An 18,222-nucleotide genomic window follows, 5' to 3' on the forward strand; every position below is an offset into this window, starting at 1 on the left:
TCTCCACTAAGAATGACTCATGGTCTGAAAATGTCTCTTAATAATTAGCGGTTTTATACTTATAAGTTATCCGTTTTCGTCATGATTTCTTCTCAAAGCGCCTGGCGCCACACACTTTAGAAACCAGTGCGTCACAGAACCGAGTGGTGCCGAACACCTCGGGGGAACTTCGGGCGGATCGTTTGCTTTTTCCTACAAATCCCGTCACTTTCTCAGAGTTCATGAACCGAGCTGTGCGAGTCGGGAAGCTTCTGAATGTCAAAGTTCTGAATCAGACTGAAGAAAAACTGTACACAGTCTTCGTAGTTCTTTTTGGAAATCCTTTCATTGATGCCATGGATCCTAAGAAGGAAAAACCCAATTTACATGCTTAAAAAAACCACAAACACATCAACATGAAAATGATTTCTTGAAAAACTTCAACAACGATGTATACTAAGCAACATTTACCAGTTAACATGAAAACGGGATGAGCATTTGATTGATTATCAAAAGCAGGAAAAACATTATAGCCAGCCAGAAGTAAATAAAACAAATAATAAGAGTAGGTCAATGTAGACACATACTGAAGAGACTTAATCTTTACGAATGATCTATAGCAGTAAAGACCCCCCAAACTTACTTGTTATTATGCAGCGCAAATGATTATGGGACATTATTTCCTAGGAATTTGTCTTTAATTTGGTTGGTTGTGTATTTCTGTTATTGTTTCATTCTCCATCGTTGTTGACCTGCTCAGAGCAGCAAGCTGCTCCCGTCTGTGCCGTGTGATGCGTTCATGTTCAGGTCAATAAATCAGAGGTCTGAATTCTTCACAAGGCTAAGTAATAGATTTATAGCACGCTCTGTGCCAGAATATTCAAGGTAAATTATTACCGAGTTTGTGGCGCCCCCTGTAGGCCACAGCGCAATCAGCACGTGCCAATGTTTCCTAATGAGCGAGCCAGTCCCTGGCCTTTGTTATTCAACATGATCCCAGAAGGCCTTGTTAAAAGCGAAAAAAATCTTACCTCGGAGGATCACCGCGTTTAAACCAGAGAGGCGAAAAGCGATAGATATCACTGGTGAGGTTTCGGAAGTGTCGACTGTCTGTGTTCCCCACACAGATCCCTGCACATCCAAACACAACACAGTCGCTTAATCAAACACTTTGAACCCAAGAACTCTTTCAACGAGGAACATCCGTTTGAACTCTACCTGGAGCTACTGTGACCGACGGAAACATGTCCAACAAGGTTTTCTTGATGACTTGGAAGCCAAAGGCCTTCTCATCAGCAGAGCTGACTGGCAGGGGATCAAACCCATCGACCAGCTCCATCTTGACCCGCTCGTCACCGACTGTAGCCTGAATGAGGTCCAGGACCTCGATGACGAAGCACAAATATTACCTAACCGAACTGTGAGAGCTCAGTGCCACGAACCTGGGATTTTACATTTTAAGTAGTTCAAAAAAAAATAAAAAAAATATTTTCTCATTTTACCTCTTGTAATGATTGTGCCGAGTGAATCAACATCCGTAGCTTTTTTGTTTCGTTTATCAACGTTCAAACATAAATGGACGTCAAATTGAACAGCTGATATTCATTTTCTCTGAGGTGAATCTTTTCTTATGTTGTTAGTCATATTCACATATGAAGGTGTAATAAATGTTAGGCTTTGCTAATCCGAAATTATTTTGGGGTGATGATTATGACCTTCTTCATTTAAAGTTTAATACAAAGGGCAAGCAGGTGATAACAAATCTAAAGGGCCATGGACACTGTCATAAAACTGTTTTTATAACCACGGTCAGTGATCATTCCATCAGGCCCTATTATCTACACAAACTCTGACCGCAGGAACTAAATAATGAAAGATTTGGATGGCGTCAGACTCTGATCATCCAGCCATAAAAATATTTGTGATCAGCTTTTGTCAGCTATTTTGAATCAAAAGAAAATTGACTACAGCGATATCTTCAGAAGCATCGCTGGCATGCAGCCTTTGCCCTTTCCGTATCGTGCCTATAAAAATGACTCCTGCTGGAAACCAAAGCACAGCCGGCCAGTCGTCAGTAGACAGGTTGCCATTTCACAGCTTTTTCTTTTTTTTTTTTTAGATAGAGGGACAACAAAAATTTCTGCTTAATACATGACAATGCAGTTACATTTCAGTTGTTCCAAATGCAATTAAAATTCTTTTTTTTGCTGTTGTTGTTGCAGGTATCGCAGAAGAAAATTCAGAGTTCATACAACATGGCTCGACTAACTATTTTGTCTGGTAAGTCACTTTGTAGTAGTTATTTTTGTCTATTTAAAGGTATTGACTGTGCAAGAATACATATGAATATGTTTGGTGGGGGCTTTTTTTTCTTTCAGGGTTGTCACTTTTGATATGTCTTCAAACGGGTATGGCTAAAGTATTGGTATATAAATATGTGTGTGTACTCTTTATTATTAAAATACAAAACTACACTAATTATTTCTGTTCTCCAAAAGTGTCTTCAACAAAACTGGTGTGCTATTTCACCAACTGGTCCCAGTATAGACCAGGGATAGGCAGATATCTGCCTACTAATGTAGATCCACACCTCTGCACTCACCTGATCTACGCCTTCTCAATCGTCAACCCTTCAAACAAGCTGGCAACGTTCGAATGGAACGATGAACATCTGTATAGGTCCTTCAACACACTCAAGAGAAGGTGAGTTGTTCCTCATTAGTGCTCACAATAAACAAAAGCTGAGCAATTTTGGGGAATAATTGGAAATTGTTTTTTTTTTGGTTTTTTTTACAGTAACCCTCATCTGAAGACGCTGCTAGCGGTCAGAGGCTGGAACTTTGGGACCTCACAGTGAGTCCACACACACAGATTTTATTTTCTAATATAAAGTTATATATCACAGTTGCTGTAAATTGTTGTATTTGTCTTAGATTTACCATCATGGCTTCATCGCCCGCCAAACGCCAGAGGTTCATCCGGTCTTCCATTAGATTTCTCAGACTGCATGGCTTTGATGGCCTGGACCTGCACTGGGAGTACCCAGGAGCACGAGGAAGCCCACCAGAGGACAAGAGAAGGTTCACAGAGCTTTGCCGGGTCAGATTGAAAATCTATACTTCCCCTACTCCGTAGCATTGAGAATATCTTTCAGAATATTACAGGACAACCATATAGCTGATACTCTGCAGGAGTTTTAGTATTGTCTTTATTGTGGCTGGTAACATATTTGCTTATATTCCGTGTTCTGTCAGGTTACTGTTTGATTTAATTGGAGGTAAGCAGGCAAGGAGCAAAACACATTCATGTTTATCTCATTACATGAGAGAAGTTTAAAGCAGAAATGTTTAAAAATCCAGCTCAAGCAGCATCTTAATCATTGTGTTGCACAGCTAATGTTGCTGTAGCTTCTGCTGAAAAAATGGGCAATATATGGTCACTTAAAGACAAATACACATTATCCTTGACTATTTTTTCCAATTCATTTAGGAATTTGTGGCTGCCTTTGAAAAAGAAGCTGCTGAGACCAGGAGACCTCGTCTGATGCTCACAGCTGCAGTTGCAGCTGGGAAGGCAAACATCGACAACGGCTATGAGATTGCCGAAGTGTCAAAGTGAGTTTGTTTGACGGAGTCAGGGACATTATAAGGAAATGCTGCAGTTACCATGCAGTGTGTTTTCATAATGCTACAATACTGAAAGATCCTTCACACACTGTAGAATAACCAATTCATTCAAAGTGCAACCTTATATACAAGGTTTACTACAAAAAGTCCATTAGTAATTGATATTTAACCACTCTAAAAAGTTATTATCTTCAATTAAAAAAAAAAGAAAAAAACTAAGCTCTATTGATAAAGTCACTGATAAGTTGAAAATTGTCTTGAGCAGCTCTAAGACGAAAAGCTTTAATGTGAGTAAAGGCCTCTTCATACTCCATAAGAACGAGACGAAAGTTCAGCAGTGCGGGGTCCTGCCGAACAAAATGACATAATTTCCTTCGGCCAGCTTGTTCTGGCCGAACAAATTTGTTTCAACTGTGCCAACCGCCCTGGCCGAACTATGTAGGCCAACAACTCCTTCCACAACACAATCTGAAATAACCATACCAACAGATGCTACAACCACACAATCTCAAACAACCACACAAAAAGATCCTACAACCACACAATCTGAAAAAACCTCACCAACAGATCCTACAACCACACAATCTGAAACAACCACACCAACAGATCTTACAACCACTGCAAAGTATCCCACAACACAACCTGAAAAAACCAAACCAACAGATCCTACAACCACACAATCTGAAACAACCACACCAACAGATCTTACAACCACTGCAAAGTATCCCACAACACAATTTGAAACAACCACACCAACAACTTCTACAACCACTGTAAAGTCTCCCACAGCAACACAATTTGAAACAACCACCCCAGCACCCGGAATGGAATTACATACATTCAGAAATGTCCTGCGAATCTTGTTTACAATGCTGCGTGTGATTGCTGTGACTGGCCATGAATAAACGTCTTTTTTAGGAAAGAAAATGTGTTTATGAGCACTGCACTGGTAGGACATGTTTAATAAAATAGAAGTGAATTATCCTGAATCAGCCTCACCTTACTGAGTATTGTTTTAGTATCCTATCTTGATTTTTACAAGTATTTCTTACAAGCAATATTAAGTTGTGGATGAAAATTTGCATTCGGTAGCAAAGAATATTGTATTCGATTTGGTTTTCAGAGCAACATTTGTTATTCTTCCTCTCTAGATCTGAAAAGTAGCACTAAGTTTTGTGTTGTATTATCAAAAACAAAAAAAATTGCAAGCTATATATTTATTTATTTTTTAATTGTTACGCACTGAAATGTTTATGATAAAACCCTTTTTTTTTCTTTTTCTTTTTTTTGGGGGGAATCAGCTGCTTTTATTTGAATCACCTGGATGAAGCAACAATTTCATGGCCTCAACCAAAGGATGTTTTTCTTTGTTTAGAGTTAATGATTGTCATGGTTTGTGTGAGACAAGAGACAGCTATTCAGCTCTTTGCTTTTTCACTTTGCAAGAGCACATTCAAGCAAAACCATCATGAGTCGGCTCATTTTGATCGCAGGTAAGCCATAATAATTCTCGGCATGAAAAAATTCCTCAATACCGTCTGATATTTCCATCTGACTTTATGTCCAAACTTTTAGGCCTCTGGCTTTGTCTTGGCAGTTTGGGTGAGTTCATTTAGCAGAATAGCTTTTCACTTGTTACATTCAGAGATACCCTTCAAAGATTAATAAACATTTTCTTTTTAGTCTCATCCTACAGACTTGTGTGTTATTTTACCAACTGGTCACAATACAGGCCTGGCACTGGGAAGTTTATGCCTTCAAATATTGACCCAAACCTTTGCACTCACTTAATCTATGCCTTTGCTGGTATCAATGAGGCAAATGAGTTGGCTACTATAGAATGGAATGACGATGTGCTCTATACATCCTTCAATGAACTCAAACAGAGGTTGGTTCCTTTCTTTACATTAATATAATTTTTATATAAAAAAAATTTTTTAACACAAAACAAGTCATAGCAACTGACATAATCTCTCTTCCCATAGAAATCCAAACCTCAAAACTCTGCTGGCTGTTGGAGGCTGGAACTTTGGAACACAAAAGTGTGTTATTTTGTAATCAGTCATAAATAGAGTTTAATCTTCTGTTTATCTAGTCGATTCTGAATGTCTGCGCACACCTTTGTACCTGCTCCCCTTTTATGACATCATAGGCTATTAGTACAAATATACTGAAATAATTTTTCTTCTGCTTAAGTGCTTTGTTTAATGCTCACGTTGATGAATTCCACTTGTAGTAAATTCACTTGATGGGACGTCATTAAGGTTTGCCAACACATAAAGTTTCCTCCAAAAGACAAAACATTTTGCAGCAAAGTCAAAACTACGGGATCAAAAGACTGATCAGTATTGTGGAAATCTGATGCAAACAAGTTGAAGCAGCAACTTGATGTTGACTTTAAGTATCTTTATTTTTTGTGCAAGAGAGAGAAGTGTGCTAAGGGTGTATATGGATATGAACCTATGAGTAAAAAAATCTTTGATGGTAAAGTTAAAAAAAACAAAAAACTCACCTGAGAATCAGATTTTGTGGGAAGAATTTGGAGGATTAAAAATAAAACCTCTATTGTAGAGTAAATGTGGAGAATGTTGAAAGGGATGTGCAGACTTTCTCTCCATATACAAGTTTCTGACAGCAATTATCTTTTTGTAAATTGCTACCCAGATTCACCAAAATGGTATCAACACCAGCCAACAGAGACACTTTTATCAAGTCTTCCGTCAAACTGCTGAGACAATATGGTTTCAATGGGCTGGACCTGGACTGGGAATATCCTGCAGCAAGAGGAAGCCCACTGGAAGACAAGCAGCGATTCACCCTTCTGTGCAAGGTCGATTTAAAAATCATTTGTATGACGTTCAAACACCAGTTATGATAAACCCTGAAGTGGTTTCCTTCCATTTTATGGTTTTTAGGAGCTCCTCCAAGCCTATGAGGCTGAGGGAAAATCAACTGGGCTGCCGAGGTTGATGATCTCTGCTGCTGTGGCAGCTGGGAAAGGAACCACAGATGCTGGTTATGAAGTTGCAGAAATTGCAAAGTATGGTGGCACTTTATCCTGCACATTATCCCTATAACACTCTGGTTTCTGTGAACTGGGATTTTTATGCCTTCATCAGGTATGTGGATTTCATTAACGTGATGACATATGACTTCCATGGTACTTGGGAGAGCGTTACAGGACATCACAGCCCCTTATTCAAAGGATCCCAAGATACTGGCGATAATGTCTACTTGAACACTGTGAGTAAAGGATTTTGATTTTCTTTAAATATAAATATGTACTGTTTTCATGCTATCGCTGCTTCTATTGCTGTTACAATGAAGAACATATTTTCTGGAAAACTGGAAAAATCTTTGGAGGAGCTACTCTTTGCACAGCTGCCATAGTTTTGATAGAGCACTCAAGAAGTTTAACGGGTGATGTGTTGATTAATTCAAAAGAACAAATGAGGGCAACTATATTTTTTAAATGTATGTAAACCAAGTGTTTAGGCTGCTAAACCTTTTGATAAACATAATAAAAATTGTGGCTCACAAATCAATGAGGTGAATAAATATAAGACAAATAATTGTGTGAACCAAACATAAATGTCTCGTGTTTATTGTTTCAGCTGTTTTTTGCTCAAAGTCTCCTGTGATTGATGTTAAATTGGTATTTGTTGAATTCACTAAACTGGTGAACGAGTACTACCATTTCCCCTCTATTATATTGTTCACAGGAGGCCTGATTGGTGGAAAAACACAATTACTGATGCACAGCATTGGTAAAAGTTACACAGCATTTCAATGAGACTTTGACTTTCTTTCATTGTAAATTTCAGGACTTTGCGATGAGGTATTGGCGGGACAAGGGAACCCCTGTGGAAAAACTCAATATGGGCTTTGCCACATATGGGAGGTCATTTAAACTTGCCACTGAGTCCAGTCAGGTTGGCTCGCCTGCCAGCGGTCCCGCCTCTTCTGGTCCTTTCACGAGCGAGGGTGGATTCTGGTCCTATTACGAGGTGAACTCAGTAAATGTCGATGCTATTTTACTTTTAGGCCACTGCTGCGTTTCGATAGTGCTTTTAACATAAATCCTAACACTCTGTTTAGATTTGCACTTTTCTTCAAGGGGCTGCTGTTCATCTAATCGAAGATCAAAAAGTCCCGTATGCCACCAAAAACAGAGAGTGGGTCGGATACGACAACCAGGAAAGCTTCAATACCAAGGTATACGCAACTCTGTAGCCTCAAACCACATGTAAGACGTTATTGATTGTTTTACAGTTGAAAGACTTTGGTAGAAGGAATTCAGTTATTGTTCTTTTAGGTTCAATACCTGAAAAACAATCATTTTGGGGGAGCTTTTGTCTGGGCTCTGGATCTGGATGACTTCAATGGGCAGTTTTGTGGAGGAGGAAATTATCCCCTAATCAGCTATCTGCACTCTCTTTTGGCCTCAGGTAAGAAAAAAAGTATGTATTAGTATAGTGTGCTAAATAAAACATATAATCTAAACCGTTTTTTTTTTTTTTTTTTAATTCTCTAGATCTTTCTCCTCTTCCAACTACACAATCTTCACTGAATCCAGTCACTCTGCCTACGAATCAAGATAATCGTCCCACACCATCGAGGCCCAGACCCACAAAACCGACCTCATCCAATGCCAATGGTGATACTTTCTGTGCGTCTAAGATCGGTGGGGTCTATGCCAAACCTGATGCCCCAAATTCTTTTTACAACTGTGCTAATGGCATCACCTGGATCCAAAACTGCCCGGCTGGTTTAGTCTTTCGAGACAGCTGTTCATGCTGCGAGTTGTCCTAAAAATACCTTGAAATGACAAAAAAAAAAAAAAAACATAAACAAGAATGTTGAACTTCCGAAGAGTTTGTTGATTTACAATCTCCTAACTAGATCTTTCAACATTCCCAATGAGGTGTTATAATTCAGTTTAATGATCATTGGATGGGTGTAGGTTTGTTTTTTAGTGCTCATGCTGTCAGAAGCCACAGAAATATTACAGATGAGGTGGGTGTGTGAGATGAGTAGTTATTGAAAGCACCTGCAATAAGTCTGCAAAGAACACACAATGTTACAATAAATCTAAAATATCAAAAGATTATGGCTGATCCCTGTCTTCATTTCAAGTTTCACTCTTGTTTTGTACACTTAAAGCATCCTGATGTCTTCTCCTACACAGGAGAGAGAGAGAGAGAGAGAGAGAGAGAGAGAGAGAGAGAGAGAGAGAGAGAGAGAGAGAGAGAGAGAGAGAGAGAGAGAGTCTTTTGATATTTTTATGTAGGTATGATTGTCTCTCTTTGTTTACCCAGGGTGTGCCTGTTTTCATCTAGGGATTGATTCTATTCTCTTCTAATGTACTCTGTCAATCCATCAATCCATGCTGTTCACTAGACTTGACAGGCTAGTTTAATCAAATGGTGGAAAGGTCAGGTATTTTAACTCATTGGGTGCGTCACCCAAGGTATTATATGACCTCGGGTTTCCATTGTGTTTGCGGTTTGGACCAAAACAGCTCTTTTATAAAAAAAAATTTTAATTTAGGAATCGGAATCTTATTATGTCCCCCGGCTAGCTCAGTTGGTAGAGCATGAGACTCAAAATCTCAGGGTAGTGGGTTCGTGTCCCACGCCGGGCGCCACCTTCCCGTGGGCTCACCACCTGCAGGAAGGCTCTTAAATGGTGCGATGTGATCTGGGTGATGGTGCTCAGACTGTCACCCCCGCGACCCGGAAACGGATAAGCGGAAGAAAATGAATGAATGAATCTTATTATTGAATAACTCACTGACGTAGTCCTACCCACAGGTTCAGCCACATTCTTCCTTACTATAAATATTTAACCTCCCTCACTAACGCACGCACAGTCACTTGCTGCCTGATTGATGCCTGAAACCCAAGAAGGATGTCAGAAGAACTTTGAAGGTACTATTGACTCAAGAACATCAGTTCACAGTATTCTTTTCAGTTGTAAATGTATTTGTTTCATGCTAAAGCTCAAAAACATCTCATATATAATATTTGTTCCTCCATGCACAGTGTGATTTCAAAATATCCTTCTTCGTGTTCTTTTTCAACAGTTCTCAAGAGCATTGAGATTTTGTGAAGGCGACATCAAGAGGTGATAAAGGTAAGCGAAGCCTTTAACGTATATTCCCTTAAAAAATGTATGTATCTTAAATTTAACTTTAATGTTAGTTTGATTGCACTCTCCTTTAACCATCTCAGACTTCCCTTAATCAACACGACAATCCTCCTCATGTTTGATTCTAGTGAGACTCTGTATAGATCACCCTGTCGGACAGCTCCACACGAGCTTCCTTTATCACTCTGCGTTCTGATTTGCCACCAATCTCTTCCAGAACACACCACTGCACACTGTACTACTCTGTAATCTGCCCATCAATACACACTCCTCAAATTCACTGATTCATGCTCATCTGCAGTTAACTTCGTATAAATGGCATCTGTTATCTACAACACAACTCAACTTTCCTCGTTGGAAAATCCTCCCCCCCGCCCAAAAAAACCTGCAAGATCAGCAGTCTGAAGTCTTTTTTCAAAGTCTCGTTGATGGCACAGACTTCCATATGATTTTTTTTTTCCACAACAAAAAGATTTTGTCATGCAAGAAAGGTTGGATTTGATTTACTTTATTGAAACTTGTGAGTAAATTTAATGTCTTCCAAAAGGACGTTAAAACACCTGGTCTCAGCAGCATGATGAACCTTTTCTTTAAAAGACAGACGCTATGTGTTCGTCTTTGTCGTGGGAACAAGTCTCTGAATAAAGAATCTGTGACTGAGCACTGCTACCAGCAGAACTTTGACGATGGCTGGTTTAATCTAGGAAATCATCTTACTGTATATATAGAGCTGCTCAGGCTGGTTTAATCTAATAACAGTTGTAAAGTATTTTATCAGTGTGATAACTGCAAATAATGTATGTAGCACAACAAGGGGATTGTATGTTATCCCCTCCCCCCTCCCCCTCAACTTCTCTTCTCCTCTCTCTCTCTTTGTGCGTTCCCCCCCCCGGTCGTGTACGGCAGCCATGCCAACTTCTAATAAAGGCAGCAACAGGAGGAGACTTCAGGTCTCTCCCTGTTGCAAGAGCAAAAACCGAAGGCTCTCAATCACATCATATTGTTGGTCCAAGCTGCCGAACAGGACAAGGGCGAAAAAATAAATAAATAAATAAAAATAAGAACTTTGACGATAACTTCAATAGAAAAAGCTAATTACAACGCTTCTAAATTAGTTTATCATTCAATATACAACCACATTATATTCTTAAGATTGTGACGTGTCTCATCATATAGGAAATATAGAATAATTAAGCAAATGTCAAACGGGCATTGTTTCCCACGTTGCAAAGAAAATCAGTAATTCACTGACATTAAAAATAATTGTCTTACAGGTGTCACTGTTTGAGACACTGACAGCTGCATAATATAATAATAATTTGTATCACATAAGCTCAACAAGGTCTTCAGTGTGTATTTAGGGGGTGTGTTGCACAAGGATCTTCCCTTAGATTTCCCATCATACATTTTTGTGAATGAGGTTATAATTATTGTAATTTATTTAAAGAAAGTGACACAAACTATTTGCTTTGCGCTACTTGGGAGTTTGTTTTTCCACTGCAGAATGCCTCAGCAGCAACCTCCTGCTTATTTTAGCACATCTCACTCCCTGGAAATACCACTAGGCAAGGCAACTTTATAAGGTCACAATCGTTAGTAAAGCTCGGGTGTGTCTACATTTTCTCAAAAACGCCACTCCTTTCTCATCTGTTCTTTTGTAATATTTGTACCCTGCAATTACGGATGCACATATAATTTGAGGTGATTAAAAAGGTGAGGCAGCTTTTGCTGTAAGGTTTTAATCCACAGTATTTAAGTCATGAATTATAAATGAAGAGCAGAAGAATCTAACCTCCTGAAATCTCCCAGGCACCATTTTGGTTCTCAATCTGGATATTAGAAGTTCTTGAAAGAAGCAGATGCTGGTGACAACAACAAGAAGCAGCAGCAGAACAACTGATATGAAACTACAGACATGCAGATGTAGTTGTTGTGAAGTTAATGTTAATTCAAGATTGTTAGTTCATCCCAATGTCAGACCAATTATGCTTGAGTAATTTCAATAATACTCACTGCCCAAAGCAATGGTTTTTACATTTGTCTTTTAAAGCATTATTTGCACTTTCAAAATAAATGCAATTTCCAAATATCAAACTTTCATATTTGGAAATGACATAACATTGAATAACTGTGTTTTAGTGTGATTCAGGTAAAAGCAGCTAACTCAGAAAGAATTGTGGATTTTTTTTTTAATAGGGGACAGGCATGTTTGGATGATTGGTTTAGATTAATGACCATATATGTTGCATTTCAATGCAGGAAGCACCACAGCTTGACGATTCCCACAACAAGTGCAAGAAATGAATTTGTAGCTTACATGTATTGACTGATTTCTCATTAGTCATGCAAATGGAATGAAAAGATGACAGAAAACTATTTTGCAGCTGCTGTAGTTCTCTGGGATGTTAGGACGTTGTAATTACTTTCCGATGGTGTTCTCAACATTAATGATCACGTGAGGCATCATGATAAATGCTTTCTTGTTGCAGTTTGTGTTTATTGTTCCTCGTCAATTCTTCCTTCAGCAAAAGACCAATCCTTCATCTCCTTCTTGACTTGACGTGACCCATTAAAGGCTCAACCACCATGTTGAAGCTAATTCTGATAGCGGGTAAGGTGAAAAGGAAAGCATCCAATTATTTTTCTTTATAATACTTTCAACCAAATATTCACCAAGTCTCACACTTTATAGGTCTCTGTCTTGGGTTTGGCGGTTTGGGTGAGTTACGCAACATGTACTCACTTTTGACAGTCAGAAATATAAGTGACTATTGAAATGAAAAATAAACAATTTATTTTTTCCCCATCGTGTCCAGTCTCATCCTTCAAGCTCATGTGTTATTTCACCAACTGGTCGCAATACAGAGAAGGTGATGGGAAGTTTTTGCCTTCAGACATCGATCCAAACCTTTGTACCCACATCATTTTTGCCTTTGGTGCCATTGATTCGATGAATAGATTGGTCACTACTGAAGCCAATGATTTAGAGGCCTATGCATCCATCAATGGGCTGAAAAAAAGGTCAGTTCGTTTTTGCCCCTGCAGCATCATTGTGAATAAAATGTGATTAAACAAAACTATCTTGCAGCTGAATTAATCTATACATCTATTCCCACAGGAATCCAAATCTTAAAACTCTTCTGGCAGTGGGAGGCTGGACTACTGGATCAAAAATGTACTTTTTATTTATTTATTTATTTAAAAAGTTATGAGTGGCTGTTAATACCCTGTATATACCGTACAAGTATGTATAGATGTGTCTCTTTGAGAGCAACTTTCTTTTTTCGTATCGCTCCACAGGTTCTCCAGAATGGTGTCAACAGGAGCCAACAGACGTACATTCATCCAGTCTTCTATTACATTTCTGAGAAATGTTGGTTTTGATGGACTAGACCTAGACTGGGAATATCCTGCACAAAGAGGGAGCCCACCGGGTGACAAGCGCCGATTCACTTTGCTATGCAAGGTCAGATTAATAATGACTGTTCTGATGTTCAACGGCTCCACGTAAATCATGAAGTGACTCTTCTTCCACTCTGTTTCTCACAGGAGCTCCGGAAGGCCTACGAGGACAATGGAAAATCAACTAACCAGCCCACATTGTTGATCACTGCTGCTGTGCCTGCTTCAAGACAATCGCTTATAACCAGTTATGAAGCTGAGATCGTAAAGTACGGTGATACTTTGAAATCGTTGTTATCTCTAGAAAGAGCTGTTTCGGTGAACCCAATCTCACTTTTTTCTTTAATCAGGTATCTGGATTTCATTAATGTGATGACATATGACTTTCATGGCGCTTGGGAGAGTGTCACTGGTCATCACAGTCAATTGTACAAAAGGCCTGAAGAGACTGGATATCACATTTACCTGAATGCTGTGAGTACATTAATTCATTTTTTTTTTTCTTTTTTTTTTTTTTTCGCCCTTGTCCTGTTCGGCAGCTTGGGCCAACAATATGATGTGATTGAGAGCCTTCGGAGTCAGAACAGTTTTTGGTCTTGCAACAGGGAGAGACCTGGAGTCTCCTCCTGTTGCCTTCTCCGTCAGAAGCTGGCATGGCTGCCGTACACGACCGGGGGGGAACGCACAAAGAGAGAGAGAAGAGAAGAGAGAGAAGAAAGTCGAGGGGGGAGGGGGGAGGGGGGTGGGGGGAAGGGGATAACATACAATGTCCTTGTTGTGCTACATATATTATTTGCAATAATCACACTCATCCAAATACTTTCCAACTGTTATTAGATTGAACCAGCCTGAGCAGCTCTATCTAGACAGTAAGATGATTTCCTAGATTTAACCAGCCTGAGCAGCTCTATCTAGACAGTAACGTGAAGCAGGAACATGAAATAACAAAGAGGCAACAACAAAAGAGGAACATGATTTTTAAAGTTTGAGCAAATGATGACAGACAACAAGCAACTTCAGAAGCACCTTTCGTGAGGAGTGAAAGTGTGTGTGTGTGTGTGTGCGTGTATGTGAGTGTGTGTGGCTTGTCCACTGGGTGTGGCCGGAACTGTTGTGGGGGGACCCGTGGTGACACCCCGGGGTCCGAGGCCACCGCGCCCGGACACCGCCACCCCGGCAGACAGAAGCCCCCCAGGCCCGGGGAGACCCCAGCGAACCACCCCAGAGAGCCCCGCCCCCGCCCAAAAAGCACCCGACGGAGAATGCAGAGAGAAATCCCCCCCAGGCAAGAGGGGCCCACAAGAGAAGGACAAAGGGCACAGGGCCCCAGGCCCCGACCCAAGCCGCCAAGCCGAGAAAAGGCCGGAGCAGGGCCCCCGGGCCGAGCGGGCCGAGAGCCCCCCCAACTCCGGCGGCGAGTCCCACCGCACCCCCGGGAACAGGCCCACCCACCGCCCCCCCCCCAACCCGGTAAGGCAGAGACGGCCCCAGCCGCCGCGCCCCGGACCAGCCCCGCCCCCAGACCCGCCCCCAGACCCAGGAAAGCGAAGCCCGGCGCAGGCCCCGGTCGGAGAACAGTCAACTCTACACCCCCAGGAGCCTCATAATCCACCCGCCCCATAACCCCTCCCCCCGGGTCTTGATTGGGAAACCCAACCCATGACCCACCCCGCACACACCCACACACCCACACACCCACACACACACACACACACACACACACACACACACACACACACACACGGAACGGGGGGGGGAGTGATGACTCTCGCACCCTCAGGCCGCCGGCCGGGCCCCCTCCCGGCCACCGCGGTATCCCAACCTCCACCAATCCAACAGCAAGTGGAGAAGGAGCACCGCACCCCAGCCCCCCCACAAGCGCCACGCCCGAGGGAGCGCGCCCCCCGCACTCCAGCCGCACTCACCCCGGGCCGGGGCGGGACCCCAGCGGGAGGTGCTGGGGGGAGCCACGTCTCCCGCCCTTCCCCTGCCCTATATGTGTGTTGGATGTATGTAAGGGTGTGTTTTTGTGTTTTGAAAAGGTGGATGCGATGTGTGTGTCTATGGTGCGGTTTAAAATTGGGGGGTAGCGGGGCCCGGGTGTTCTACCGCTGACAAGCGGCAGAACCCCGAAAGCGGCTTACCCCCTCAAGACCCTGCATGACTAAGTGTGGTTAAAATTGTGGGTGGTGCAAAGTCGGGGGAGGACCCAGACCGCAATTAAGTAGCCTGGACCCCCCACCTAGGCACCGCCCCACTGTTCCCTATTGTGGGGTAATATAAGGTGAGGTAAGGCAGGGAGGGTTCTGAGGGAGGGGGTCCCCCCGTCGCTAGGACCTTGGCCCAGCTGGACCCCCCGCGCTGCCCCACCCCACCCCCCGAGCGGCCGGCCTAGGACCCGGGGGGCCACACCCCCCCAAACAAGGCGCCGCAAGGGGACCCGGGCATTAATTCATTTTTTTAAACTGTAGACTCCTTCCTTCCTCCCTCCCTCCCTCCCTCCCTCCCTCCCTCCCTTCCTTCCTTCCTTCCTTCCTTCCTTCCTTCCTTCCTTCCGTCCGTCCGTCCGTCCGTCCGTCCGTCCGTCCGTCCGTCCGTCCGTCCTTCCTTCCTTCCTTCCTTCCTTCCTTCCTTCCTTCCTTCCTTCCTTCCTTCTTTCCAAACTTCCCTGAGGAGTTTGGATGGATGGATAATAAAAAGTGACTGAACAGAAAATCGGTATTTGGTGACACTTTGATACCTTTGTAGGCACTTTTTCTAAGCACTCTGTGTGGATGTTGGAAAAACAGACCACAGATCTTCTGTGGATACTTGACTGAGGAAATCCCTCAGTCTCTTCTTGTAACTCCAAATGCACTCAACCCTGAGGAGATGGCTCCTCTGTGAGGGCAACATCATCCCTTTCAAGACACACTGTTCTTATTTTCGCTAAAGATAGTTCCCTGATTGCTGTAGTTGATGAAAAAGTGGCACAAGAAAAGCAACATTCAACAGAAGCCAAGATAGCGAGCTTAAAAGGCTGATAAAGTGTATTAAGGACCAATTGTAGAAAAAAGCAAATTAACAAGGCAATATTTGCATTCCTTTTCTGATAACTCAACATCACCAATAGACCAGTCTTATAATGACTCTGGTTGATTGAAGCATGCCATTATTTTTCCTCCACTATCTCTCTATTCACTTTGTTATTTTTACATTCTAGGACTCTGCCCTGATGTATTTGCGTGACTTGGGTGTACCTTCAGAAAAGCTCAATATGGGCTTTGCAACATACGGGCGAACGTTTCGACTGGCCACTCAGTCCAGTGAGATTGGAGCGCCTGTCTGTGGCACCGCCTCTGCTGGCGCTTTCACAAAGGAACCCGGATTCTGGTCATATTATGAGGTGATACTAGGGATTGTTTATTGATTAGAACCTGCACTCTTTGTCTTGTTATTCGCCTTTTTTAGGTGACTGCTAGAAGACACTAACCACAGCTTTAACAAGACTTAATATGTGTATGCTGGTTTTCTTTTAGATTTGCATGTTTCTTGGAGGAGCCACTGTTCGCTTTGCTCAAGAAGTCCCATATGCCACCAAAGAAAACGAATGGGTCGGATATGACAATGAAGATAGCTGTAGTGCCAAGGTATGTACAACATTCGATGTTGCTCATCAGCTCTGTAGCCAAATACCAAGTGAAATATTGTGGTCGTGCTATTGTTCCTTTAGGCCAATTACATCAAAGAAAACAACTTTGGTGGCGCCTTCGTCTGGGCGATAGATCTGGATGACTTCAACGGGCGGTTCTGTGGAGAGGGAAACTATCCCTTCATCCGCTGTCTGTACTCTCATCTGCTTTCAAGTAAGAAGCAATAAGCCTGTTTTCATGGCCATTGATAAATAATAAGAGTAATGTGATCATTGAAAGTATTAGATCACACATGTTTACAGGCACTTCAGAAAAGTGATCATTGGATGTAGAGATGTGGTACTCAAATGTCTTGCGCCGGGAAACATCTGTGTTGAGGGTTTTCATTTCATTCTACATGAATTGTCTTTCCTCTTCACTCCAAGAATTATTTTTCGTCAACTTTCTGCTCCTGCATGTCATGTTTGTTGTCTTTTGTCTTTCTCACGTGACTACTTTAATTATATCTTATAAGTGCATAGCTATAGCAGGGAGAAAAAAAATCCTATTGAAGGATATACATGCACAAAGACATCAGAGTATTGAGGATAAATCTAGGTGTAATCAGATTTATCATAATCAACATGATCATGACATGGACCTGATCAGATGCATATCATTAAATGACTTCTAGTTTGCATGTAAACGGCTCACAGAAATATCAACGAATCCCCATCCAACAATTCACTGAATTTAAAATTCATAACTTTTGTTCCTCCCACCAGATGTGCCACCACCTCCTGATCCAAAAACCACCAAAAGTCCAGTGACACCACCTCGGCCACAGACTCAACGCCGCACCACTCCAAAGCCGAAAACTCCGGAGCCCAAAACTCCAGAGCCCAAAACTCCTGAGCCCAAAACTCCAGAGCCCGAAACTCCCACCGCTCCGTCATCCAACAATCAGGACTTCTGTGTATCGAGGGCTGATGGACTCTACCCCAACCCCAGTGTCCCAGGCTCTTTTTACAACTGTGGCCACGGCATCACACACATCCAACACTGCGTAGCAGGGCTGGTCTTTCGAGACACATGCAAATGCTGTGATTGGCCGTAAAGGCACAAAACCGACACAAGCCTGTTGACTTTGTGTGTTTGCATGAATCTACTGTTAATCCCCAAAAAAATCAAACTCTTCATAACTATGGGGGTGGGGGGGGGGGGGGGGGGGGGGGGGGGGGGGACTCTGACTCTACAGAAGCTTCTCAAAAATGTGTAATATAAAGGAAGTCAAATTGTTCCAAAATCTAATTATACACAGTGAAACTTCTTGTTGGTAACTTCTGTATCAAAAATGCTAGAAACCTGAATGTGAGTATAGAAATAACTGGCCAAACGATTGACTTTCTACAAATATTCTAGCTTTTTGAGGTGTAACTTGTATTTCCTTTTGT

The 18,222-nt window shown here is 42.0% G+C and overlaps 2 protein-coding genes across 2 annotated transcripts; one reads left to right on the top strand and one right to left on the bottom strand.

The window, feature by feature from the left end:
• Nucleotides 1-212: 212 nt before the first annotated feature.
• On the bottom strand, nucleotides 213-1,318 carry LOC308113239 (N-fatty-acyl-amino acid synthase/hydrolase PM20D1.2-like; the record flags this gene model as incomplete). The annotated part of the gene is made up of 3 exons (XM_080469312.1): nucleotides 213-342; nucleotides 1,011-1,110; nucleotides 1,198-1,318. 3 exons carry the CDS (start codon nucleotides 1,316-1,318, stop codon nucleotides 213-215), a joined length of 351 nt encoding a protein of 116 aa, XP_080325438.1.
• Nucleotides 1,319-2,207: 889 nt separating this feature from the next.
• Nucleotides 2,208-17,971, top strand: LOC308112797 (putative chitinase 10). The gene is made up of 27 exons (XM_080468560.1): nucleotides 2,208-2,259; nucleotides 2,358-2,682; nucleotides 2,776-2,832; nucleotides 2,913-3,078; nucleotides 3,469-3,593; nucleotides 4,907-5,098; nucleotides 5,155-5,207; nucleotides 5,289-5,493; nucleotides 5,591-5,647; nucleotides 6,270-6,435; nucleotides 6,521-6,645; nucleotides 6,725-6,848; nucleotides 7,430-7,612; nucleotides 7,704-7,820; nucleotides 7,921-8,053; nucleotides 8,140-8,410; nucleotides 11,259-11,320; nucleotides 12,448-12,474; nucleotides 12,572-12,776; nucleotides 12,874-12,930; nucleotides 13,056-13,221; nucleotides 13,305-13,426; nucleotides 13,508-13,631; nucleotides 16,360-16,542; nucleotides 16,676-16,786; nucleotides 16,870-17,002; nucleotides 17,554-17,971. Exons 1-27 carry the CDS (start codon nucleotides 2,235-2,237, stop codon nucleotides 17,883-17,885), a joined length of 3,846 nt encoding a protein of 1,281 aa, XP_080324686.1. The 5' UTR covers nucleotides 2,208-2,234; the 3' UTR covers nucleotides 17,886-17,971.
• Nucleotides 17,972-18,222: the final 251 nt, after the last annotated feature.

Source organism: Lipophrys pholis (genome assembly GCF_963383615.2).
Source record: "Lipophrys pholis genome assembly, chromosome: 8".
In the NCBI taxonomy this organism is placed as follows: domain Eukaryota; kingdom Metazoa; phylum Chordata; class Actinopteri; order Blenniiformes; family Blenniidae; genus Lipophrys; species Lipophrys pholis.

Bases quoted from the DNA above. Each gene is read 5' to 3' on its own strand.
- LOC308112797 (XM_080468560.1), top strand. From the start codon at position 2,235: ATGGCTCGACTAACTATTTTGTCTG. The intron at 2,683-2,775 runs GTGAGTTGTTCC...TTTTTTTTACAG, and splicing joins TTCAACACACTCAAGAGAAG to TAACCCTCATCTGAAGACGC. The intron at 3,079-3,468 runs GTCAGATTGAAA...CAATTCATTTAG, and splicing joins GGTTCACAGAGCTTTGCCGG to GAATTTGTGGCTGCCTTTGA.